The sequence below is a fragment of the Ambystoma mexicanum genome, chromosome 2q (assembly GCF_040938575.1).
Source record: "Ambystoma mexicanum isolate Mex_15411 chromosome 2q, UKY_AmexF1_1, whole genome shotgun sequence".
Taxonomy (NCBI): Eukaryota; Metazoa; Chordata; class Amphibia; order Caudata; family Ambystomatidae; genus Ambystoma; species Ambystoma mexicanum.
Genome location: NC_090924.1, coordinates 677,226,028 through 677,253,405, shown reverse-complemented (window position 1 = coordinate 677,253,405; position 27,378 = coordinate 677,226,028). Strand labels below are relative to the sequence as shown.

Below are 27,378 nucleotides of genomic sequence, written 5' to 3'. Positions count from 1 at the left end.
TTCATGGCGTTGACTTGTAGTCACACAGTAGAAACTGTGGCCCGAATTTGGTAGGGCTGGAAACTCAAGGGTCCTCTGTGTGCTGCAGGATGCTCAGTTTCCTTTGAATGGTGGGCTGGTACATCGGGCGCAGTGGTAGGTCAGACTAAGGTAATGGAATGAACCAAATCTCTGGGTTGTCATTGGGGCAGGAACTGAAGATTGTCGTGCCCAGAGCAGTGGTCACCCGAGGGTGTTGATTGGGACTATCAGGACCTAAAATTGACATTTTGTGGGTCTGAGATTGGGTGACCCAAAAACTCTGAGTTTGAGAAGTCATGAATTGAGGTTGGGTTACTATTGGTTACGTGTTCATCCAGGCAGGATTAGGCCTGAAGGCCTAACATTGAGGGCGGTTAGGACATTCCACCTTCCAGTGGCCGGGCTGTTGGCATTAGTTGCAGACTGAGTTAGGGGGTGCATGGATGGGCAGGGGAAGGATCTGGAAATGGGTCTGGTTCTATTATGACCCTGGCTGTACTGCCTATTTCTATTGTGTCTATTAGGCTGCAGCGGGCCCTGTCCCTGATGGTACAGGCCTGTAGCCTGGAGGGCATCCTGTGACATGGTCATGGGGTTCTCCATCTTCTGAAGCTGCAGGGTCATATGTCTTTATCGTTTCATTTCTTTTTTTTAAATGCGAATTCCAGTAGTGAACAGCTTGGGATATTATAGAGGGGTAATTCATTCATTTCCTCCCCCTCCACCTCCTCTCCTTGAAGCTTTTCAAGATATCCTAGGATGCTTTGAGAAGGAGACCCTCCCCAAAGATCCTGACTGTCGACCGCTTGGAGGATTTGATAGGTCCATCAGCTTTCCCAAAAGGTTCTGCCTGCCTTTTTCGGGGAAATTAAATTACTTTGTGTTTGTTAGAGGGGCTGACGTAGGGGCTTTGGGGCAACAGAAGCTGCAGCCTGGCCTGGTAGAAAATCTGGAGGTGGTGGGGCTGGTGAGAGACTCCAGCAGTTAATGTAAAGATGGCAGGGTTGGAAGTTTAGGAAGAGGAATGTCAAGGGGTGAGCTCAAAAGGGCCAGGATCTGAGAAGCTTGGGAATGACCTATAGATTGAGTGACTGGCTAGGATTCAGGACGACTAGATGATTCATATGGTACCAGACAGATGTCGAGAATATCCTTGGGCTGAGGTGCAGTTGTAGCAGGAGTGCTAATGATGGGTCACAGTCTAGCTTCTTTTCTAGCCTTGTCTATTAATCTCTCTGTGCTGATGACTTCCCCTCTACACACTCTTTGGCCCATATAGAATAGATTTCCACTCTGCAATTGAGGCCTTATAATTCTCACTTGAAAGCAACTGCCTTAACAAATCAATGCGTTTCTCATTGAAATTACCTTCCACTGGAAGAGTTTCATAACCTAACCTGTGGTGCTTCTGTGTCTGGATGTGCTATTTTAATACATATTTCCCTGCTTCGTAGCCATGTTTAACCTGAACCTATGGAATATCCATATTACACTTTTTGTCCTTTTTGCTACATAAATTACTCATGATATATATCAAAATTATATCATGGGACATAAAACAGGGGCAGACCAGGTAGGTATGCATGCCTTATTTAAACCATAGACACAGACGGCAGGCAGCAAAATAAATTGCATACAAATCTGGCGCACATCATATTCTACCAACCATTACTTCCTGTTAAAATTCATTCCAGTTACCAGAGTAAATCTCACCTGACCTGCCCAGCAGCAGATGTCCACCGACGTGAAACCATTAAATCTAATCTAAAACTCGATGCCAGAAAACGCTTGATTCAAAACTGTAAAACCGACATTTAAAATGCGTGCGGTCCCTTTCAAAATTCCAAGCACTACAGCTCTGCAGAGCAACTCCCCAGAACGGCAATACAAATTAGAAGGAATAACACTACCTCCAGTCTCCCAGGCAAACATAAACTGAGATGAATGGGTCCGTAGCCTATCTGAGCGCTTGCAGGTGTTGGTATTAGGCCGGCAGACTGCTTAGCACACCGATCCAATTCCATATCCAAGACCCGCACGACACCCGACAAGTTGGGATCACACCCATGAGCCACCAAAAGACATAACTAGACACAGGTGACATCAACAGGTTGCAAAAAGATTACATTTCAGCAGCACCCACTTATTTATTCAGTCCCTGTGATAACCCATTGCAAGCCGAATGCAATGAAGCCAGTTCCCCCACCCTATACGTCACAGTACTCGGAATAATAAATTGCCAAGATACCTCCCTGTTATAGTATCCTTTTCCCCAGGCTAAGCAGATGCTGTTTCCCAGAGCTACTGGAATCCTGCCTTTAGCTCTGCTGACAGAAAACAGATAACAAATGGTATATCTTGTGCCGTTCCTCGTTAGCTGTAGGCTGTTGAAGGCAGTGCCGTGAGAAGACAACTGATAGAGATGACTCCTTCGAAGTAGGGCTGACGAGCAGATTCGGAGTCCCATTGATCAGCGAGATGCACACAGAGGGTGCGGAAGTTCTGCAGGGCTGAGAGGCGCAGGCAAAGATGATGCAAGTGACATCAGATGGAAGCTTTGCAAATACAAGATGGAAGATGAGGTTACATTACAGTATATGTTGCAGCAATCCCCTCTGCCCTATCACTATATCAACCAGGGCCTCGCCTGCTACTAGGAAGGACTAGAAGCCAAATTGAGCATTCTGATTGGCTCCCAGAAGTTTGTGAAACTGTGGCTCTTGCGTGTCCAGCCCTGACATCTGCAGCAAATGGCCAAAAGCAGCAACTGGTAACTCCTAGTCTGGGCCTGGTATGGCTGGAAATTGCCTATGGCCAGAACCTCTACTCAAGCCTGGACTTTGCCAAGCTCGCCCTTCACCTGACTAGTGGATGATAGGAATGTTGGTTGCATGTTTTGTGGCAGATTGAAAATTCAGGGTACCAACTATACAGCTAGGTGGAAGAGGCTCACTGATGGCTCTGCTTTATCTTTTTTTGTCTGTTTTTATTGCCTCAGAGGAAGAAACTAGCTCAGTGATGCTTAGTGCCCATCCAGGATAGGTCTCATATATTAACACTATATAATGAATTGTAACTGTACAGGACACTTCCTTCCTTCCTTGCTTCCTCATGTACACCTCTCTCCCAACTTGCATTCCTTCAATGGAAGTATTCTACCATGCCCCCACTCCTCAAATATGTTGCAGCAGTTTGGCTCACAGCTAGGTTTGCTATTTATAAATCCCATACCCGCATTACCACATTGACTGTTAACAACATCCTTCTGAACATGGATTCCTTCACCTAAAACAAAGTTTGTGTAAATAGTTGGGTGACAAGTACATTTATGTAATGAAAAATCACATTGGTAAAACAGATTTTCTCCATGCAGACCTCAAAGGTGGATTTGAAATCGAAGCTTGGAATGGATTTGAAAAGGGCAATGCTTCTACGACTGGCAAGAAGAGACTCTAATCTCCACCCAGACGACCCAGCGAAGAGAGACCTCATTTATGACAAATATAAGGTGGGAGGGGTTTCCTTTTTCTGGTAGTTATTTTTATTTATAAAGTGCTTACTCTATCACACTTTGAATGTTATCACACTTTGAATGTTCTCAAGATCTCGATCCTTTGTACACAAAATGAATCCACGTTCTCTTCATAAGCATGCTGGTAATGCTTTTAATAATTTGGGCCCAGGAGAATAGTGCATATATGCACTTGGCTGCAGCTGTGAATTTCCCCATTTGAAAAAGCGGTTTTGCTTTTAATTTGTTCGATAAGATTTAGAAATGTATCACTCGCTCATTGTGTAAACAGATGCTTCCTTTTTTCTTTCATTGCTTAGCCTGGTAAGTCAAGTGGCTACTATTTAAGGGATTGCAAAATGTGTATTTCGTAATGTGTGGGTTTTTCTGTTTTAGATGTATTTTATGTGAATACCAAAAAAGGATGTCTCCATAACAGTCTTCTATTTAATTTTTCATTATATTAAACAAGATCGTATAAATTCTACATAATTCGGGTAACTTGCCTGAAATTAATAAACTGTTGAGTGCCCGTAGGATGTATATGTCTGACCTTAGAGTTATTCTATTTTTTTTGCCACCTTTTTCTCCTCTACAGTACAAGCTCCCCTTTTCTTTATCCCTAACCTAATTACTTAATCTGTACTTGGGGGTCAGAACCATAATATCTCCTTTTGACTGTTGCTAAGCCTAGGAACTTTCAGTATAATGTTATTGCTCCTTTAATGTGCAGTTTCATGACTGATTTCTTGCTTAACTATTTACTGGTTTTTGCTTTTATCATTGTATGGGTCTGCCCCGAATTTGATATTTCCGCTGACCGTCACTGTCTTTGCACAAAATCTCATGTGAATGAGGATTGCTTATTGACTTATCCCCCACACTTAGCACAGATATGTTTTTAATTAAATCTGGTACAAAAGGTCACAGACTCGATGCATCAGAAGTTTCCAAATAAGTCTTGATGCAGAAAAGAACAAAGATGTCCTGCTCATAGAGGACATTGAAAAGGGTAATCTTACGCCTGTACATTCCTAGGTATGTGTGTAGGTTAATAGCACTAAGTGTTGAATGCCATATTATTTGGACTTGTTACTTCTAAAATATTTATCATATGCCCAAGTTATTGTGGTTTTTCGTCAGGAGGTAAGGAAGCTATTATTGTATGACTTCCTGCCAATAAGAGGATCCACGAAAAAGTGGGGCCTGAAAACGACAGGATGTATTTCCAAAGAGCATTTTCCCTAGCTGAATGGGCTTATGTGTTTTCTGTGCAGATCAGTCCTTTCCATCTTTCCTTCAGAATGCTCCGTGTAATTTTATTTCGTCTTCTTCCTTGTGTGGTGGGACAGAAAGAGGAGAGGTCACATTGAGGACATTCTGTACTCTTTATAAAAATTATAAGAATAATTCCTTCATAGGTATTGCTACAGGGAATGCCCTCTCTATCTAAAGGAACTAAAGGTGCTCATCGGATGTCAGGAAGTCCAAAGTAAATATGTCCTCTGTCCAAACTAACTCTTATTTGACCCCACCACTAAGTATAACTAAAGTAAATAGGCTTAGACTCTCTTCTTCCCCTGGTCTTTTCTTCTTCTTGGATGGTCTTTTTTTATATAAATGTTTCTTTTTGCCTCATATACCTCTTAGCGTTATCTCCTAGGATAGTATTTCTTATCAACTCTTGTAGTTCTTCAAAATGACTCTTGGGTCTCGTGCTTTCAGTGGTCCTAGCTTCGAAGTAATTTTCCTGCCAGTAATTCCTCACACTCTTGTTATCACATATATGTTCTTCCCAGTCTCTTTGCTCAGACTGATCTAAAGTACTTTTGCCTTGTTCCCCTTTTAGACTTTCTTTGCCAAGGTTTCTCTCTAAGGCTGTCTTTTCTTTTATCTTGTTCACTGGCAAGCTTTTTCATCTTTCTCGTGTTTTACTGGCTTGTATTTTCACAAGCCTTAAACTTTATAGATTTAGGGATCTTGCCCTTCCTCCCATAGTTTTAGTTTCAGTCACTGTTGGCTCCCCCACCTGCGTTGATTAAGTTCCTTGCATGTATATATATATTTATGTATGTGTGGGTCACATCGCTTGTAAATTAATTTCTTCAATGTTATCTCATCCTCAGGACTGGGACATGTCTATCTTCAAGTGACAGCAGTCTTTCCCGACTGGGTTGTCTGTTATTTGCATTCCTTTGTTTTTGTAGTTCCAATCAGGACATTTTATGGTTTCGTTCTCATCCTTGGGACTGGGCTGAGTTTCTCCATGCATATGATTCCCCGCCACACCCACCCTGAAATTTAAAATTCTGTACCTGTTTATTGTACAGGGAAGGGTTGCAGGGCTAGGCGCATGCTCGCATAATGCTTCTCGCTCTTCTCACTGCTTGGGTCCCTGCTCTTGGTTCCTTGTCTGGTGTCTGCCTCCCGCAGATTCTGGCAATCGGATGGCATTCAGGCGTGCCGTCTCTGCGCTGTTCCTTGAACATCCTGCCCACCAGTCTGTAAGCATGGTCACGCCACTACCATGTACTTCTGTGTTTCTTCTTGTACCGCTTCCTTTGCGGTTGCATAGACCATTGTCTCCTACTGTGTTTCTCTCCCTCTTTGAAAGGTGCGGGCTCCGTGACCTGGCTGGACTCCTTCACATGGCTTGATGATGTCTTCCCCTACAGGTAGCACTCTCCTTCTGCTCTGACTTGTCCCAGTTAAATACACGTCTCTAGTTAAAGAGACATCTTCCCTTTTTCTTCCACATGTTTCTTTTCACATTGTCTTCAGCGAAACGTAAAGTTGCCACACTACTCTTCATAGAAGACCGTCCCATATATGCAGCTGTGGTAATTTATTTATGGAGCTCCTCACAGGAACGGGAGTACTGGGACCCAAAGGGGGAGTCTCTCCCAGTGAGGTCACACGCCTCGACCTCTAGGGAGGGTCTTGCAGAGCTAGCCCACCTCCCTAGCCTCACAGTAGTCTTCCACCTTGGGGAAAAGGGACTAATACCTGTGATTCGTCACACCTGTCTCCATGTAATGTTGGGCAATTTAGGAATTCAAATAAGAATACAAGAAAATGTAATGCCACTAGTACAGTTTGCGCCAGTTGAAACTAGATTTATTTAAGAGTGACTAGTAGTGTCCGTTCGTGATGCGTGTTTCAGCCCAAGGCAGCCTTCCGAGCCAGACATATACTTAAGTCACAACAAGATAATCATAACAAATATCAACACAAGTTTATAATACAAATAATAAAAAAACCCAAGCGAATGAAAAAAAAAAACCTGCAACAAGTAATCACATATTGCATACAGTTCAAACACAAAATCAAGCAAGATAATCATCAACAATACATTATTGTATGTCATAATAGAGACAGGGGTTTAAGGGGTTGGACAAGGATAGGATATGTGGGGTAAGACAAAAGATAAGAGATAGATGAAATACAATACAAAAGACAAAAATAAGAAGCACATTAGAATGTGCGTTCAATATTGACAGTGTATAAACTCATCCTAACCAGTAGGTGCCAAATGTTGCACAGTGTTGTATTATTTCTACTAATTAGTTACTCTCCTGCACTTCTCAAATTCATTATTTGCAAACTAATACATTTCAACAAAATGGATTGTATCTCTTTGATAATTAATCCTTCCATAAAAGTCCCCATCACATTTTGAAATTGGACATTTGACTTAACTTATTGGTAAATCATGAATTATCTCTTGATAGTTTTTGCTGATTCCAATATGTGGGTAAAATCCCTGTGCCTATGGCCATTGCAGAGAAAAAACATTCCATTCAGTGCTATATTTCATTGTGCGTTGGGTAACATCAAATTCATTTATTTCTTGTTGTTAGTATCTAATGAGAGATGTAAAACTAACCCACATTGTCAACCCCATATTTGATGCGCTTGTTGTATTCATCTGAACCTATGTAGTAATGCTGGTGCATAAAGTTCCCTTAATGTTCATAGAATAGGTGTTCCTTAACAAAAAGCGCTTGCTCTTAAATATACATTCATTAAAGCGTTCTCGATTAGAAAATAAATGTCATATGTACTTGTCCCAAGATAAACAGATTGAAGCATCTGCTTTGGCGTATGTTACTTTGCAGAGCGCTGCTCGTTCTCAAAATAGCGCAATACATTTCACTAGATGTGTGTTTCACAAAATAAAGAATTAAAATCATCTGTTTCTAGTTCGTGTTTTGAGATCCCACGTTATGAAATTGTGTGCCACACACCCATATGACGGCAATCCGCGAAAACAGCTAAACAACTAACCGAGTATTAACACATTTGCATTACCTAAAAACAGCACTGTTTGCCACGACGTGTTACTATTGTGTTCCACTGCTTGTCAGGACAGGGATAAGACCCCATCAGTGAGTGCCAGTTATCTAACACCTAGAAACAACGTAACATTAGGCTTACCTCTTCCTAGGAGTTCCGTTTTCATTGAGTCAACTTCTTATAGTAACTCTCGCGGGCGCCATTGTTTCTGCCCTTATGTAAATTGCTTTGTTACGTGATTGGTTGCGCCCACTGCTCGTTTCGCGCTATCCAGTAGCTGTTGTTTTGACTGCCTACCTGTTCGGTAAAACGTGCAGATAACAGCTGCATTGTTTATGCTCCTGTTGCGAGTGTTACGTGATAAGTATACATTTAAATGCATGTATTTAAACTAGGATTCCATCCCAACTATTGTGGTGTTAAATCCAAAATCGAAGTTCAATAAATAACATAGGTTGCTTGCATAAATTCACCCTTGTGATCTAGTGCCTATCTAAGTACCCTCTCCTAATGGGTTTCACTCTAGTCCTTGTTTAATTGGAACTGTTTACCACAATGGAAATAGACGTGTACTCTAGGCCAATCATTAGTCCTTTTTGTTACATGTGTGTGGCATCCACCAATTTCACAAAAATGTCACTAACAGGCACTTTTGGATAGCTAACAGTTAGCCAAATAGTGAATAAATCATATACAATATATATAAGTATTATAACCAAGATTGCATGTGATTTAAAGAAATGCGCCCATCTCATGGTTAAAGTTGAGGCCTACTTCTGTGGCCCCGATATGACAAATTAATTTTGCTTTAATGTACGCTCCATGTTGCCACCTGTTTAAGGTTATTCGTAAATTATAATAAACAAAATTTTTCGCAACAAGTCTGGAAACAAGGAAAGATAGATCTGAAGCTCCAGTACAGAGTCCTTTAACAATACTTGATATACAAAATACATTTCTATTACGCTCCATTAATGAAGCTGAAAGTTATGAGATGTTTAATTTGCTAAGTGAATTGAAAGTTAAACCAATCAATTATGATATGCGGGAACTAAACCCAAATTCCTTCTGCAACTAAATCAAGAAAACATCATTGATACATTCTCCAAAGCTGTAACCAAAGACATAAATGCATTGCTCAAAAGTTTGAAATCTGATCAGATCAAGACATTCAATTATGGAAACCTGACCAAAAATGAGATATTAGCACTGAAGACACTCAATAATGATGAACAAATTGTTATCAAGGAGGCCGACAAAGGGGGAAATATAGTTATACAAAATCGTGAGGACTACATCAAAATAGCAGAAAAACATCTTGAAACCCCTGGTTACTACATCTTAAGGACAAATCCAACCAAGGAAGTGGTCACTATATTACATGAACATATATACTCAAATGGCACAAACAAGGTCTGATTACAGATGGGGAGAAAACCTTCATGAGTATAAAAGAGCCGGCATTGCCTACTATGTACTTTCTACCCAAGTTGCATAAACCTTTCGATAAGATACCAGAGACAAGACCTATCTTAAGTGGCATTGGCTGGGCTACAGAGCCAATGTCCGAGTACATTGACGAACTGTTAGCACCACATGTTGCTGAAATTAAATCTTATTTGAAGGATACGACAAGTGTTTTGAACATTTTGAAGGGGCACAACTGGTAAGAAGGACAACTGCTCATGACTTTTGATGTACAAGCCCTCTATACCTCTATACGTCATGATCTTGCGATCCAAACTATAGAATGTCTATAGAGGGAGTTCAGCTTCCCACTTTTATCATTGTAAAATGCTGACCGAAAAGCTACAATTAATGTTGGAACACAACAAATTTATTTTCAACAACACCTTTTACCAGCAGAAGCAAGGAGTTGCTATGGGCACTAAATATGCCCCAGCTCTGGCAAATCCTTTTATGGCTATGCTTGAAGATGATCACATATACACCAATCATTTATTCTTGAACAAAATGTCCCTCTGGACCAGATGTATAGACAATGTCTTTGCAATATGAAAAGGTAATAAAGATGAGCTAGGCCAATTTACTAGGGAAATCAATCAGAACAGCATGGGAATAACATTCACATGTACATCAGACTTCGATAAGATCAGTTTTTTGGATCTGGAAATCTACGTAGCTGAACAACAACTTCTGACTCGAATGTATAGAATATCAACACAGGTGAATTCAACTCTGCACCCACAAGTTGTTACCATAAGAAAGTTATATGCAACATCCCGTCTGGGGAATGTATTCATGCTCGAAGAAACTGTTGCACCAGTCATTGTTTTCAAATGGAATGTAAGTTACTCACAGAACGCTTTCATCAGAGAGGTTACAATAAAGTAGATGTACGTAGAGGGGTGGATAAAGCTGTAAACATGAACAGAAAAGATACTTTAACACCAAGAATGACAAAGAAAACAGAATTACAACATCCACAAGTTCAATTTATGGCCAAATATTGTAACAACCACTATTGGATCAAAAAGATCCTCATCAAACACTGGCACATGTTGTTGTTGGACACAGACTTATCCAAATATTTGCATGCTGAACCACGAATCATCTTTAAAAAAGCACAGGCACTCAAAAACATGTTAAGTCCATCTCTTTTGTACACTGGTAAAGAAAAGTAATTTGAATTGGCTCAATCCGAGAATTAAGGTTTTCTTTAAATGTGATACATGTGCCATGTGTCGGTACGCATATAAGGATAGCACAGAATTTCAGGACGCATTGGGCAATAAATGGGACATCTAAGAGTTTATCAATTGTAAGACTCAGTATGAGGTCTATGCACTTATCTGTACATGCACGGTATACATTGGGAGTATGATAAGGAATCTCAAAACTACAATATGTGAACACTTTTCTTCCATCGCTAGTCAAGATCAAAGGTTGCCCCTAGCGGTGCATTGGCAACGAGAACACCAACTGCATAATAAAACCTGTTAAGGTTCATTGGACTGAAGAGAATACAGAGGAGTGTCAGAGGTGGCAACATGGAGCGTACATTAAGGGACATGGAAGCAAAATTTATTTGACATTTCAGGGCCACAGAAGTGGGCCTCAACTTTGACCATGAGAGGGGCGCTTTTCTTTAAATCACATGCAATCTTGGTTATAATACTTATGTATAAAAATTTTAATTTTCTTTGTATATGATTTATTCATTATTAGGCTAACTGTTGGCTATCCAAAAGTGCCTGTTAATTTGACATTTATGTGAAATTGGTGGATGCCACACACATGTAACATAAAGGACTAATTATTGGCCTAAAGTACCCGAATTAATAAATATATTTTTCTATTCTAGAATTGGTCAAATTACATATTGGGACCAAGAAAAGTATGCAACCAAGGATAATCTATCCTATGAGTGTAATTACTAGATTATGAGTGCGTAACAAGACAGCTATGCACAAAGCTGATTGCAGTCTATATATTATATGGGACATGTCTATTTCCAGTGTGGTAAATGGTTCCATTAAACAAGGGCCAGAGTGAAACCCATTAAGAGAGGGCACTTGGATAGGCACAAGATCACAAGGGTGCATTTATGCAAGCAACCTATATTTATTGAACTTCGATTTTGGGATTTGACAACACAATAGTTGGGATGGAATCCTAGTTTAAATGCATGTATTTAAATGTATTCTTATCACGTAACACTCGCAACAGGAGCATATACAATGCAGCTGTTACCTGCATGTTTTACCGAACAGGTATTTTAGCAACAGGTAGTCAGTCAAAACCGCTATTGGATAGCATGAGCCGAGCAGCGGGCACAACCAATCACGTAAGAAAGCAATTTACATAAGGGCAGAAACAATGGCAACCGCGAGAGTTACTCAAAGAAGTTGACGCAAGGAGAGCGGGACTCCTAGGAAGAGGTAAGCCTAATGTTACGTTGTTTATAGGTGCTCGATGGCTGGCACTCACTGAGAGGGTCTTATCCCTGTTCTGACAAGCAGTTAAACACAATACTAACACGTCGCGGCAAACCGTTAATACTGGGATAGCTGTTTTCGCGGATTGCCCTCATATGGGTGTGTGGCACACAATTTCAGAACGTGGGATCTCATAAACCACAAGCTAGAAACAGATGATTTTTAATTCTTCATTTTGTGAAACACACATCTAGTGACATGTATTGTGCTACCGTAAACGTGTGGTTAATCAATGTACATTTGCGAGCGAGCAGCACTCTGCAAAGTAACATAAGCCAAAGCAGATGCTTCAATCTGTTTAGCTTGGAACAAGTACATATGATGACCTTCATTTTCTAATTGAGAACGCTTTAATGAATGTATATTTAAGAGCAAGCGCTTTTTGTTAAGGAACACTTGTTCTATGAACATTAAGGGAACATTATGCACCAGCATTACTACATAGGTTCAGATGAATACAACAAGCGCATCAAATATGGGGATGACAATGTGGGTTAGTTGTACATCTCTCATTAGATACTAACAACAAGAAATAAATGAGTTCTATGTTACCCAACGCACAATGAAATATAGCATTGAATGGAATGTTGTTTTCTCTGCAATGATCATAGGCACAGGGCTTTTACCCATATATTGGAATCGGCAATAACTATCAAGAGATAAGTCATGACTTACTAATTAGGTAAGTCAAATGTTCAATTTCAAAATGTGATGGACTTGTATGGAAGGATTAATTATCAAAGAGATACAATCCATTTTGTTAAAATGTATAAGTTTGCAAATAATGAATTTGATAAGTACAGGAGACTAATTAGTAGAACTAAAACAACATTGTGCAACAAAATTTGACACACCTACCAGTTCTGATGAGTTTATACAATGTCCATATTGAACGCACATTCTAATGTTGCTTCTTATTTTTGTCTTTGTATTGTATCTATTTCTCATCTTTTGTCTTATCTAATATATCCTACCCTTGTCCAACCCCTTAAATCGCGGTCTCTATTATGACATACAATGTATTTTTGATGATTATCATGCTTGATTTTGTTTGAACTGTACGTAATATGTGATTACTTGTTGCAGGTTTTGAAAAAATATTTCTTGCGTTTTTTAATTCTTTGGATTATCTTTTTTGTTGATATTTGTTATGATGATCTTGTTGTGACTATTACGTATATGGCCTGCTCTTATGAAGGCCTTGGGCCGAAACACGTGTCGCGAACGGACACTACTAGTCAATCTTAAATCTAGTTTCAACTGGTGCAAACTGTGTAGTGGCATTAACTTTTCTTGTGTACCTAAGAGGGTGGTGGGAGCACTCTTTGCCCGTATGCAGTGCAGTGCAACAGTGAACATCAGCTATATTATTGCCTTTACTTAATCACTTGGTACCTGGTGTGCCAGTATCCCCTCCAGCCAACCCACAACCAAGTATTTTTCTAGGAATACCACTGTGATCTGTTGAGCTGCTTTTTTCAAATGGGTGCGTTGCTTAGATTTTCCTCCTGAGGGTGCGACACACAACATGGAAGTAGTATCAGTGCAACCTTCCTAAAATATAGTGTTAATGTTCGAGATAGTGATCTATTTAGTACTCAATAAACTAGTCGCAACACTGCCATCAGTTAGTATTGGAAAATGAAAATCTAAGGATAGGAACCCATTGTGCAGTACGATTTTTAAACTGTTTTGCAGTGAATGTTTACTCATCAAGGTTAAAAAAAAAATAAATGTACTGGTGTTTTAAAAGTAATCATGCATCTTGTTTTCTTAAACATTCAATGGTTAATTTTGTTCTGCTGTTGCCAGCTGGTTGGTTGATACATGTATGCCACTGTAGCAGAATTTTTCTTTTTGATGCATTTTTTTGTTCATCAAAAAAAGCCAAATGTGTGCCAATTAGGCTACATTTTTAAACTCTTTAAACATCAAGAAAGCTGGCATGTGTTTCGACCTCTGTTTGATTTTTTTTTTTAAGGCTTAATATGGCCATTTTTTACTGAAACCGGAGCCTGCTGTTTCGCATGTTTAAAGGCATGGCATGCTCACCCTGAATATGCCCCTGTCAGGTTTTCAGTTTAGCTTTTCTTAGGTTGAGGTCTTTTAAAAGTGACTCGACCTTGGTTTTTTTCAATGCAGCTGCAAATGGCCATTATTAGTGTGCGAGGCTATCCTCTGCATGGCAGACGGCATGTAAACCGCATGCTGAGGTCTTTAGGTTCTAGCGATGTGTTCCAGAAATATGTAGTTATCTATACAAGATTCAGAAAAGAATTGAACCTGGGGAATATTTTCCTTTGAGAAAACATGTTGAATCCTGGCAGACCGCAGGGCATTTGATGGCATAATGGAAGGAGGGCTGGGAAGGCCTCATGAGTTATCAACATAAGAATAGCATCTACAGCCTTCAACATTCCCCAAAGTCCACAGTCCATCTTCTAGGCATAATCTATAGATGGATGCACTCGGGACAACAAAGCTACTCATCTGCTTGAGGAATGAAAATCGGTATGTTGCATCTGTCTTCTCCAATCCTTCATCCTTAAACAGGCCAAGGAACTTAAATGATTGTGGTGCACACCAATGATATCCTTTTGTTATTCCCGATATTGAATCTTTACAATCACTGCCAAATCATCCTATTTCTAATACTGTTCTGTTCACTGCTTAGTACTGTTTTTTTTTTATATTTTCTAATGTTTCTCCCTTTTTACAATACCAAAACGTTGAAAAGTGTGTGTATGCACACAGTTCAAATTTGTTTTAGGTATGCTCCAACACAGAATAACTGAAAACATGTAATAGATATGCTTGATTATCTTCTTTTGTGGGATTTATTTCACAAATGTTCATAGGTTTTGCGTGTCCAGAAACATTGAGTCAAAAGATGCTCTTGAGTGTTGGCACCTCTGTTTTGGGTGACCATGTCAATTGGCCAGCCAGACATTTCTTGTACGTTTGGGCAGTTCATTAGGACTGGGATTCTTGTAATAGCATGATAGCTAATGGCATCCCATTTGATTTTAATACAGTGCAAAATCGGTTTATTGTGCTCAGTGCTGTTCCCTCTGGAAGTGAAGTGTTCCAGTTCAGTCTGCGGCTGTGTTGAGAATTGCCTTCAGATATCCATATTAGAAGGGCCGATGTGAAGACCTATAATATGAGGGTTGGGAATTCCACCACTTCAAAGTAAATTCTACTGAACTTCAAGTTTAGCTGCTCCACTTCTTCAGGATAGAAAAACAGGAATATGTGACAATAGCTTGTACCATAACTGTGCCTCTCAAGCTGGGGAGGGCAATGACTTTGTTGCAGTTTCTTAAACTTTTTGTTGAAGCTGTCATCAGTTTCTAATTTGAGTGAGTTATTCTGCAGTTGGTGTCCATTGACAGGGCAATTCACTAGCCTTTGTCTGCACCCAAACAATGCCTCCTTCGAACCGAATGAATATTTGGTCATTCCTTCTCACACCAGTCAGTAGTTTAGGACCATCCTGTTTGTAAAGTTCATATTGCGCAGGTTCTTAAAAGGAATATGATGGCGAGAAGCCCGTTTTCCATTCAGACAACATGTGCGATCTCGGATGGCAATGTATTTATTTTGCCAAAAGATAATAACACAATGGTATTGACTGGCTTCATATCATCCAGGTTTCAAATAATTAATTCATTCAATCCTTAGAGAGAGGTGAATCTTGAGGTAGGGAAAATGTTGATCTACTAAATTGGGGCCATTGCAGTGCGATTTTTCTATCCAAACATCCAGCTCTAACTGCATTGATATTTGGCCAATCTCTAAAAGCACGATGGAAGGTATGGTTATGCCATTCCCAACCGTGTTCTAAGTGGGCATGTAAAAGAACAATATCGACCATTCCAACCCTCCTGCAGCTGCAGAGGCAGTAGGAAAGCTCTGAACTCGGTCTTTGCCGCTTGGTGTAAACCCACATTGCAAGCTGGCTTTTGGTCATTGATGCATCTCTCCCATCCACGCTGGCCTTCCCCTCCCTCACCTCACTTGTCTCTTCTGCCCCTTCTGCCTTACCTCCGATTTGATTTAATTCACGCTTACCTCCTGTGCTGCTACAATTACAGGAGCTCCACCATGCAGTCTCCTTTCCCCAAGTGACCATTAATGCAACTTGTGAAGGTACTTGTGTTTCTGAATGAGCTTCCTTTTTTGTAGTTTTCTTTTTTCTGGGGTACAAGTTGCCTTACCGTGCACAAACCCATTACCCAATAACAAATGCCTTCTAACACAGGTGCTACTGGCAATGCCTTCTGTGATGCCCTGTTCTGGGTGGTAACAACCCGCCATAGTCATTAAAGGCCCGTGGTTCTCCCTGGTCTAACTTGCGAAGTACGCTGATAATTGGTACAGTTCATCATGAAAGGCATTTTTGCCTAAGGAACAAAGATTAAATTATTGTTAAATATTTTGTATTAAATATGAAGGTAGATTTTTTTTATGATTTCTCTGTACATAACTATACACCTTCTATTTCAGGAATTTGGTCCCAGTCTATCTGGGGCTGAGGCTCTGGGGAATTTGAAGTCCCCTTTGATGGAAAGTGGACCACCAGACCACCACCCCAATCTGGTGCATGCAGGCATGGCAGATACTAAGGTTTGTCCCCTTTGCTTACCCAATCCCAGAAGAAGCCCATTCTCTACCTTCTTCGTTTCCCTCTCCTGTATTTATGTTGACAAACAATGGCTATCCTGATGACTGCGCCAACACTATTTGTGTTTGTGAAAATGACAACCCTTGGCATGCCCAAACTGTACTCAAGTTTTCAAAACAGTTTGATCACTTGGGACGCTATTTTGTTTCTAAGCAAAATCGGAAAGTCTTTCAAAATATATTTTAACAGCATCCTTATTGGTTGTGTTAACCATATTAATCTGCCAAAGTATGGTACCAAATGTTATTATGAATTGGATACTTTTATAAAGTTATGTATATTACTAACCCCTTCATTCTAGTACAATTAAAATACTATTTCAATCACTACTCAAACGTGGTGTGAAAAAGTACTTTAGCGTATTTCAAGAAATTAGACCAGTTAAGGGAGGGGCTATAACCGGTAATGCAGTCAGGGGTGTAACATTTCTGAACAAGTAAAGCTGGGGTAAGTGGGATGAATCAAGTTTTAAATGCATAATATGTGAATAAATCTGTACAATCCATCCACAAGAATTCACTACTTCAATGTTCATCACTTTTCACCTTCTCAGTCTGCTGTTCTACGTGCTTCTGAAAATGGAGTATTTTGCTACTAGAAAAAAATCCAATCTTATTTCAGAAGCATTTTAGAATTGGGGATCTTTGACCACCTTAAAAGACACTGGGCCACAGTTTGAGTTTGACGATGTGGCCAAAAATGGTGGTAATGCCGTGATAACGGACCATAGATTTTGAGGTAAGGTACAGGGGAAAACTCCAGTCAAATGCTAGAGGTAATTCCGCCACCTTACCAACAGAAAATTGACATTTTGGTGGAATTCCGGCCAGTGGTAATTCCACTGAAATCCCCATGGAGTCCTATGGGGCTAACACCGCCATAGCGTCACTTGTAATCCAGTCATATTTCTGCTGGATCAAGTGGCGGAAACAGTAAATCTGTTTGGTCGTTTCTCAGTGGATTTACTGCTGAGATCACCAAACTTGTAATGAAGCCCACTGATCTCCTACAGTAACTTCAAGTTTAACTTTGTGTGAAAGGTAAGCTTTAACAGCATCAAAAATAGTTTCCATAGAGGGAAATTACCAATCTCATTTATTAACCAAATGTGTATCACCTTTTAGGTAGAGGAAAGCAATTCTTGAGATATGAACTATAAAAAAAACCTTTGTAATGTCTTGCCTTTCTCCTGCTTCTACATGGGACTCTTATACATTGTCACATTTTAACTATCATAATTATTTTCACTTGCTCATTTCAGTTATGTGGGTATGTGTATGAAGTCCTTATTGCAAAAGCCTCAATGAAACTGTTGAGAGCTAGAACTGGATGGGCGCAGGAGGGTCAGAATGAGGCAAATACACTCAAAGATCAAGGTTTCAGGTTGTTTACAGTATGTTAGGTGGTTAGTCTTTCTAAATGGTTAGACTGGGTACTTTTAAAAAGCCTCTTCTGCAAATCAGAAGTAGGGCGGATAAATGTAATTCATACCCTAGGTTATGTTTTGTGGTCAGGTGGGGATGTAGCATTCTGAGGGATGTTTGGGGCAATTTATTGCTTTTGCATTAATAAGCAAACACGAAAATCTTGAAATTGCCTCCTTTGTTGATCAGAAGCCAGTAAAGTGCCATTATGACAAGTCTCAAGGAGTATTTGCAATCTGTGTTAGCAGAGTGGCTTGCTGCAGAGTTTTGAAAAATCTGAATACTACTGAGTAGTAATAAGTATGCATCAAGGAGGGCATCGCAGTAATCTAGTTTAGGTAAACATCTGGTAGATTGTAAGAATATCTGGGTTTAAAAGGTGGTGTTTCATGTTATATTTTGTGGCGTATCTGAGGATGTCGTCCCTTCTCCCCTCGGGGCAGGGATGACCTTTCCCATGGGGCCAGGGCAGTGCGTCCACAGTGCTTCTCTCCCCATGGGATTGGGGACGACTATTCTCAGGAGGCGCAGTATTCCCCCTGCTTCAGTACCGCTAACCCCTTCTCCAGTAGTAAGTCCTCCCTCCACCCCCTCAACCACCCACCCTAGTCAGAGCCAATATGTACTATTGTCAAAGAAGTCGGACTAATATACTTGACAGGACTGAAATACCAACTAAGTACTTTGCATCTGGTTTTAAAAGAAGTACTGTGAAGAGGTGGTGACAGAGAGTCAGAGGATCACTTTGGAGGATCTGCGTGAGCGGTCTAGCTTCTCACAGAGATGTCATTGGCCCAAACAAAAGCAACAAACTGACGCAAGCGTTCAAAATGAGGTCAGCTGGGATTCAGAAGAGCGATCCTCCGAGGAGAAACTTCGGCAGCCGTCCATTGGGCGGGTGAGCCGAACGGAAAGCCATGAACTGATGAAAAGGAGAGTGCGAACTTGGTTCATGCTGGAAAGGCCGCTCATGCTGCTGCCGAAACGAACCTGTGGGCACCCCAGTCTCTGGTGAAGCACCTGCGAGGAGGGACACGCAGCCGGGCAGAGTCCGACGTCTGCACAGCCGCTGCAGACCCCTGCCATTCACCCGGATACTACCAAAGCTTTCAGAAGCACGCAGCTGCTCGGGAGACGCCGGTACCTACAACGAAGAAGCTAACGGGTACGCGGGTTGCCCGAGAGGCGTTGGAGGTGCGGGGAAGCAAGGAGGTGAAGCGAGAAGTTGGAGCAAGACTCTGAGAAAGGATTAAGAATCTGGGACGCGCACCCATATGGAAGTGAGTATAAGTGGGTCTATCTTGAGAAATAAGACGGTCTGGGACCCTGAAGGGACATTGCGAGTCTGGGGACCCACACCCATTTGAAAGGCAAAGGAATGAAGAAACAAGGAACTAAAGGGGCTGCGACCCTATTAAAAGAATGATATAGTCCATGAGACTTCAACGGCTACCCAGGAGAGAAAACCAAGCAGTTGATATTTTTGAAAGTCTGGGACCTGCGCTCACATAAGAAGTTAAGAACAAGGGATCAAGGACTCTGGACATGAAAAGGACATAATCCTTTATTTGGTAGAGAAGTCTGCCAGGTTAACCTGATAAAAGAACTGTGAAGCTGAGAAGAATATCCTTGTAAATGTAATTACCCAGTGACATTTACCTAAAGGATACAGCCCTCTGAAGCCCAAAATTCTAGGGGAAAGGAGCACAACCCTAGCCTTGGAATCCTATACTTATGAATGTAGTTTATTTAATCACTTTTAATTGCCTGAGATACTGAAAACGTTTTTATTCTTTGGAACTACCATGAATACTTTATTTTGAGAAGAGATCATCCTGGCACAGTTGGTTTAAGTTGGTAGTTTTAGGGACAGAGCTAGGCTTTTGAGACACAACAGTGATGGATTTTTTGGTTTTGGACATCCGAACAATTTCACTAGTTTTCTTTGAGGAGGGGAAAACCCCTCTTAGTTTTAGGGATGGAGAGGCCATTTTCCAACCCTTTCTTGATTAATAAATGTCTCTAACCAGAAATATGCCACCATTGTGTCCGAGCCTTACTTCTGCACCCTTACAATACCCATATAATTGTAACTATAGCAGGAATGATGACACAGGACCTGATGCAGCTATGAAGAAAAGTGTTCAGAAGCCGGGAGTAACTGGTTGCGGAGTCAAAGAGGTTGGTGGGGATTGATGAGGTAAGCACATTTAATTATTGAATTTAACAACCCATCCCAAAACCAAGCTCACATATTTGTTTTGAGTCATTTTACAGATGAGATTAACGCCACTAAAATTAATGCTATTATTATGACCCAACTCTGCAATCAGGCACAAGAAACACTGTTCTGTTTCAAATTTTTTTTTTTTTTTTAGTATGACTTTAAACACAGGTGCTCCCTAACTCCCAATGCATGGGAAGTCACAAAAAATACTCAAAATACTAGAGGTAAATTAACAGGATATGACACACAGAAATTGCAATGCTTATTCAAACAGACCTCCATACCTGAACTACCATACGTGAATAGATAATTCTATACAGTGGATTCATAATCCTCTTTACTGCTAGGACAAGCACAACATTATTGAAGCATTTGCGTGAACTGTCATATTGTGAAACTTGCAAAGCAGTCAGCTCACTTTAAACAATCATGACAGACAATATGCAAAAAATGCTAAAACTAAAACCATGCCATATTTTTAATCTTTGTTTAGGGATGCCTTTATAGTCTACTGCACAATCATTTTGTATGCTGATCCAAAATTGAAACACTTTAAAATGGTTTTGAAATAGAATGTAGTTTACTAGGAATAATTGAAAAGTAATTTTATTTTGGAGAAGGGCAAGCGAAAAGAGGATCAATTCAGACCACTAGTTTCGAGGGGATTGGGTCCTCCGACGTATTCCATATCTGACAGTAATCACCACAGCTGTGCTGCTCCGGAAAATCTTTCGGCTCCTGCATCGATGACGTCGATACGCCGTCCTCGAGGGCCTCCGTCGAGCCGATGTCACAGGATGTTATAAGTAGGACGCACGACGCCCGTAGCCTCAGTTCCGTTTTTTCCACAAACGTGTTTGCTTCAGAGATCTCGGCGTGCCTTGATTATACTGAATCCTGCTCTTTTGGTTCTTCGAACCCGTTTCTTCATTGCATATTGTATGATGTCTTCAGCTTCTTCCACCCCGCGGTCCGGGTTTAAGAAGTGTCGGGTGTGCGGGTCCAAGATGTCGCTGATGGACACGCACAACGCTTGCCTCTGGTGCCTCGGGGAGGACCATGATACGGATGACTGTGTCGACTGCCAATCGCTCCCATCGAAGGCCTTGCGGGAGCGTATGAAGAAGCTGTCGGTCGGTAAGGTGGCCAAGCCCCGGAAGTCGAGTTCCACTGGTCTTTCGACGGATGATTCGAGGGGCGACTCTCCATATCGTCGTCGTGAGTCAGGGGGTTCTTGGTCTGGGAGTCCGTCCCGCCATTCCTCTGCCTCTTTCGAGGCACTCCAGGAAGCGCTGTCACAGGTCGCCGTCCTCGTCCGAGGACTCCGCCCGTCGGCAGGTTGCTTGTCCCAACAAGCATTCCACTCCTGAGGAATAGGATTCCTTCCGAAAGGAGCTGCTGATTTTTTTCAATCGCAGGGCTCTGGTCCGTCCGCGCCGTCTGAGGACGCTCGCCATGGCCGTGCTAGAGACACCGCTCATCTGCCTTCTGGCTCGAACAGTCATCGCGACCACCAGGCGCCTTAGAGGTCCCGGTCGGACAAGGATGGTCACTCTAGGCATGCCCCTTCCAGGTCCCGGTCCTCGACGCCCTCGAGACCGTGAGAACCTGTGATGTCTTCAAAGAAGACATCTTCGCCGGCGGCACCGAGGTCGTCGACGGACTCTCTCGAGGCTCTGCCTCTGAGGAAGTCGTCGGCGCCCAGGCTGTCGAGAGACGCGCTCGAGGCTGCGCCCTCGAGGCCTGTGTCGACACCGCTGAAGCTGTCGGCGCCGCGCTCGACGTCAATGCCTTTCGAGGCGACTTTGTCGGGGGTACCCCGTGGCACGGTGGAACCCCCAGTTAGGCTCTGGCCAAGGCTAAACATGTCTTTGTTCCTTTTTCTGTACCCTCTTTCCAGCCTTTGGATTATATTTCTGAGGTGGCTGAGGGGTCTGGGGAAGGTGAGGTTCCTGCAGAGGTTCCTGATGGCCTCCTTTCTGGTCATAGCCAACTTGAGGACCTGCGCCAGTCGTTGCACGACGGCAGTGGGATGGACACCTCTCTGGTAGGTAGGCCTGAGCCTTGTACGCATCCCGACTCCTCTTACCGGTGCCTGATGTCGAGGGTCACGGATTACCTGGGTTGGTCTGCCCCCCCCCCCCCCCCTGGGGATTTTCAGCAGGATGCTCTGACTAATATCCTCGACCAAGGTCCACCAACTGACCCGGTACTGCCATTTCAAATGGCCTTGCAGAGAAGGGTGGCTGCGACTTGGAGTGGCGACCCCTGCTACTTGACCACGCCCCCCACTCCGGAGAGTTTGGTGGTGGCGGCTACGGCCCCCACAAAGCAGGCGTCGTATCATACCATCCCTCCTGATAGGGACAACAAACGTTTTGACTGCTGGGCGAAGACGGTGTTTTCTTCTGGGGGTATGGCTCTTCAGGCTGCCAACTCAGTTTGTGCCTTGTCTCGTTTCACGCACACTCTGTGGAACTGTATCTCCTTAGTGGCTGATCATATTCTTGAAGGGGAGGAACGGGATGGTTTTCTTGCTATCGTGCAGGATGGCAAGGACGCCATGTGTGAGTCTGTTCAGTCGGGTCTGGACATGGTTGATTGCGTCAGCCGGTCCATGGCGGCGAGCACCGTAATACGCAGGTTTGTGCGGTTGCGGAAGTCGGGGTTTGCTCCTGATGTGCAAGCTCGGCTCCTCAACATGCCATTTAATGGTGAACATCTTTTTGGCAGCAAGGCTGACGAGAGCCTTGAGAGGTTGCAGACCTCCAAAGTTGTATTTCGCCAACCTCCGCCTTTTCGTGCTAGGGGACAACAATGGAGGGGAGGTTCCTTTCGATATTACTCGTCCTTTAGTAAATCGAGAGGAGCTGCTAGTCCAAGGGGCCACCGTAGGAGTGCCAGAGGTGAAAAACGGGGTACTCGAGGTGCCAAGGCCGCTCGGGCAGTTGCCTCTTTGCCCTCGGGCACTGCTGCAGCTGCTTCTGCTCAGTCATGAGGCCATGTCCCATGCTTCGCTGGTTGGGGAAAGGCTGGCTCAGCATCTTGTAGAGTGGCATGCCATTACTTCAGATGTGTGGGTTCTGGAGATCATAGCCCACGGCTACTGTCTTCATTTCCGGTAGAGGCCTCACGACAATCCACCAGGGAATCTCTCTTTGAAGAGTCCGGATCCGCTCCTTGCGCAGGAAATTCAATCCCTGCTGGAGAAAGGCGCCATAGAACTGGTGCCTGTAGCGGAGAGGAACAAGGGATGGTATTCCCCTTATTTTTTAATTTCGAAGAAATACTGGGGGATTGAGACCCATCATGGCCTTGCGTGTTCTTTGAACAAACTCCTCAGGAAGGACAAGTTCAAGATGGTTACTCTTTCTCAAGTCCTCCAGGCCCTTCAACTTCAGGACTGGTTGGTGTCTCTCGACCTCAAGGACGCTTATTTTCATGTGCCGATCCGTCCGAGGCACAAGAAATACCTGAGGTTCGCGGTTGGTGATTCGCACTTTCAGTTTCTGGTCCTGCCGTTCGGATGAACCTCTGCCACGAGTGTCTTCACCAAGCTCGTGGTGGCAGCGTATCTCAGGAAAGGGGGGATTCACGTCTACCCCTACCTGGACGATTGGTTGATCAGGGCGCGCTCACCCGAGCAGGTGCTGGATCATCTGTCCGTCACCTGCCACTCCCTTCACAAGCTGGGCTTCTTCCTCAACTTAAAGAAGTCCCACTTGACGCCAACACAGCGGCTCCAGTACATCGGAGCAGTGCTCGACACGTCCCTGGGGCATTGTTTCCCTCCCTAGGTGAGGGCTCTTCACATTCAGCAGATGGTGCACAAGTTTCAACTTGCCCAGACGCTCCCGGCGTTAAGTTCTTGAGGTTGCTCGGCCTCATGGCATCCTGCATTCTTCTGGTGCCAGAAGACAGGTTGCGGATGAGATCTCTGCAATGGGCCCTCATGCTTCAGTGGTCACAGTCCTCCGGCAGGATGTCGGACCCCGTTCAGGTGCCACCCTCGGTCGCCCGGGACCTTCTGTGGTGGGCCGTCAAAGGCAATCTGATGGGGGTGGGGTGGGCTCCATTTTGGCTGCCCTGGTGATCGTGACGGACGCATCCCTCACGGGATGGGGAGCTCATGCCAACGAGTTGAGTCAGCGGTCGTTGGTCTCTGTCGGAGTCCAGACTCCATATCAATCTGTTGGAGCTGCAGGCTGTCAGGCTTGCCCTGAAGGCTTTTCTGCCGACTGTGCGAGGGAAGAATGTCCTGGTTGTGATGGACAACACAGTGGCCATGCACTACCTCAACAAAAAGGGTGAGGCAGGGTCACTTCCTCTGTGTAGGGAGGCGATGCAGCTCGGGTTCTGGTCCATCCAGCAGGAAGTTTCGATCTCGGCAGTTCATCTGGCCGGAGATGAAAACTATACGGCGGATGCTCTGAGCAGGCAGAGCGCAATCTCTCACGAGTGGGAGCTGGCTCAGGAGATTCTCTGGATCTCTTCGCCTCCAGTGTCAACCGGAAGTGCGAAAGGTTCTGCTCGCGGGCATTTCCTCCAAAAGGAGCCTTGGGAGACGCGTTTGTGGTGGAGTGGTCCTTCCCTCTGCTATACGCGTTTCCTCCAGTCCCTGTTATCCCGCAAGTGCTGCAGAGGCTACAGAGGTTCGGTTCCCGGATGATCCTCATTGCTCTGGCATGGGCTCGGAGGACGTGGTACCCGGACCTTCTCGACTTGCCCATCTGCCCTCCACGTCATCTTCCCTACCGAGACGATCTGCTCTCACGGGAGGGGATCAGGTTCTCCATCCAGAGGTCAGGTCCCTCAGCCTTCACGCTTGGCTTCTGAAAGGTTTAGGTACAAGGATTGGGACCTCCCTGAAGACGTGATGGAGGTGTTGCTTTCGGCCAGACGGCTGGCGACTAAGTCCCTGTACCGTTGCCGTTGGAGAACATTCTGGGACTAGTGCAGGGTTCAGAATGTGGATCCTTTTTCATGTGACATTCCTGTGGTTCTGTCTTTTTTGCTTTCGTTGGCCCACAGGGGCCTGCAAGTGGGTAATGTTAAAGGTTACCTGGCGGCGCTGTCTATATTTAAGCGCTCGTCTGAGGAGTGTTCCTATTTCAAAATTCCTTTAATTTCTCAGTTTCTCAAAGGACTCATTAATTTGTCTCCGCTGTCACCTTTCCAGGTGCCTGGTTGGGATTTGAACCTTGTTCTGAAATTCATGATGGGTGCTCCGTTTGAGCCTTTACATTTTTGTCCTTTGAGGCTGTTTACCCTTAAAACTGTTTTTAGTTGCGGTCACTTGCAGGCACTTTCAGTTAAGCCACCCTTCACTGTGTTTCATAAGGACAGGGTTGTCCTTAGAGTTTGTCCTTCCTTTCTTCCGAAGGTGGTGTCGGAATTTCATTTAAGCCAGAAGGTTGTTCTTCCGGCATTTTATCCTCCACATCCTGGTAAGGAAGAGGAGAGGCTCCATAGGTTGGATCCTAGGAGAGCTTTAAGTTTCTAAATTTCACGCATTTCCCGGGTCAGAGTGGATGATCAGCTCTTTATTGGTTACGCTGGAAGGCGTTTGGGAAAAGCTGTGACTAAGCAGACTTTGTCTAGATGGATTATCTTGGCAATTTCTGAATGTTACCGCCTGGTGGGTAAGGACCCTCCTGTAGGGTTATGGGCCCATTCTACTAGGGGTATGGCTGCCTCTACTGCCTTGCAGAGGGGTGTTCCTATTCGTAACATCTGTGAAGCAACCACATGGGCTTCGGTCCATACTTTTGTACGTCACTACGCCCTAGATTCTATCCATGGGCTGGATCTGACCTTTGGCAAGGCGGTCCTTTACTCTGCAATTTGATTGGGCATTCCAAATTTCTATATTCTAAATTCTTTTTCCCTCCTCCATACGTTGGTATTGCTTCGGAAGTCTGTCATAGATATGGAATACGTCGGAGGACCCAATCCCCTTGAAGAACAAGTTACTCTCTTACCTGGTAACGTTCTTTTGATGGGATGGTCCGACGACGTATTCCATATCGCTCCCTCCCTACCTGCCCCGCTACAGAATGTCTTATGCGATTGCAGCTTACATTTCCGCAATGCTTTTATGGTCATACTGACAGTGGTTTGGTGCCACACGTTCTGGGTTGAAAAAACTACAACTGAGGCTACGGGCGTCGTGCGTCCTACTTATAACATCCGGTGATGTCTGCTTGACGGAGGCCCTCAAGGACGGCGTATCGACACAGGACGCAGACGCCGAAAGATTTAGCGAAGCAGCACAGCTGTGGTGATTACTGTCATAGATATGGAATACGTCGTCGGACCATCCCATCGAAGAACGTTACCAGGTAAGAGAGTAACTTGTTCTTCTGAGACTATGCTCCCTGACCAAACAAATCCCCCCTCTTGTTAAACATTAGAAAGAGCTACTAATTTGGGATATTTCATTTTTTTTCTTTTTTTTTACCAATTGTATTTATTCTTTTTACAGTTATACAAGCAAACAATCAAAATATAATATTTCTTATATATAGTATAATATCTATATGAATACATCTTAACCCAATTCATGAAGGAAAAGAATTAAAGAGCGGGGGGGATAAAAAGAGTAGAGAAAAAAAAAACACACCAAACGAGAGGAGGAATGAGTGAAGATCTACACACAAGGTCATTTGAGCACACGATGCAAAAAACCTTAAAATGTGATTGGAAACAGCCCTAACATAAAGGTCATTAAACGCACCCGAGATCGCCTCATACCTGCAATGTTGATCTTTAGCATTGAAGGATACTTTCTCTCTTCTAGACAGGACAGGAGAGACAAACTCTGTAGCCAATCATCAACACAGGGGGCAGTATCACTCTTCCAGAATTTCAAGGGATATTGACTAAGGTAGTTGCAGTGTACGATATCTTGTCATTCTAAATGTATCTAGAAGTCACATAGTCCAAGATACCCTTCCTTCAGCAACAAACCATGGATTTTAAATTATCGATGTGCAGTGGGAAATATCATTTTCTACAATATTCAGTTTTAAAAGGTGTAGAATGTTTAAATACACAAATGTGGCAATAGTATGCTTACTTTTGTCTTACTGGGTAGAAACATTCGGACCGAAGTTAGTGTCTGGAATAAGCCTTTCTGCAGACCCAGCCTGCTGCTTTCGCCTCTTTCTTTTTTTTTTTTTTAAATGTTTATTGTAAACCAAGGCAGGACAAATTACAAAAGCATTCCAAGAGGATTTCACTCTTTTGACCTT

At 43.2% G+C, this 27,378-nt stretch overlaps 1 protein-coding gene across 5 annotated transcripts in view; it reads left to right on the top strand.

Moving 5' to 3' along the window:
* Positions 1-27,378, top strand: part of MRPL28 (mitochondrial ribosomal protein L28) — a 413,414-nt gene that overhangs the window by 242,453 nt on the left and 143,583 nt on the right. For 3 of the 5 annotated variants that reach the window (XM_069647853.1, XM_069647852.1, XM_069647854.1), the window contains exons 4-5: positions 3,395-3,529; positions 16,297-16,416. In XM_069647853.1, coding sequence (XP_069503954.1) covers positions 3,395-3,529; positions 16,297-16,416 — 255 coding nt within the window. The remainder of the gene's footprint in view (positions 1-3,394; positions 3,530-16,296; positions 16,417-27,378) is intronic. The other 2 variants (XM_069647855.1, XM_069647856.1) reach the window with 2 other exon arrangements.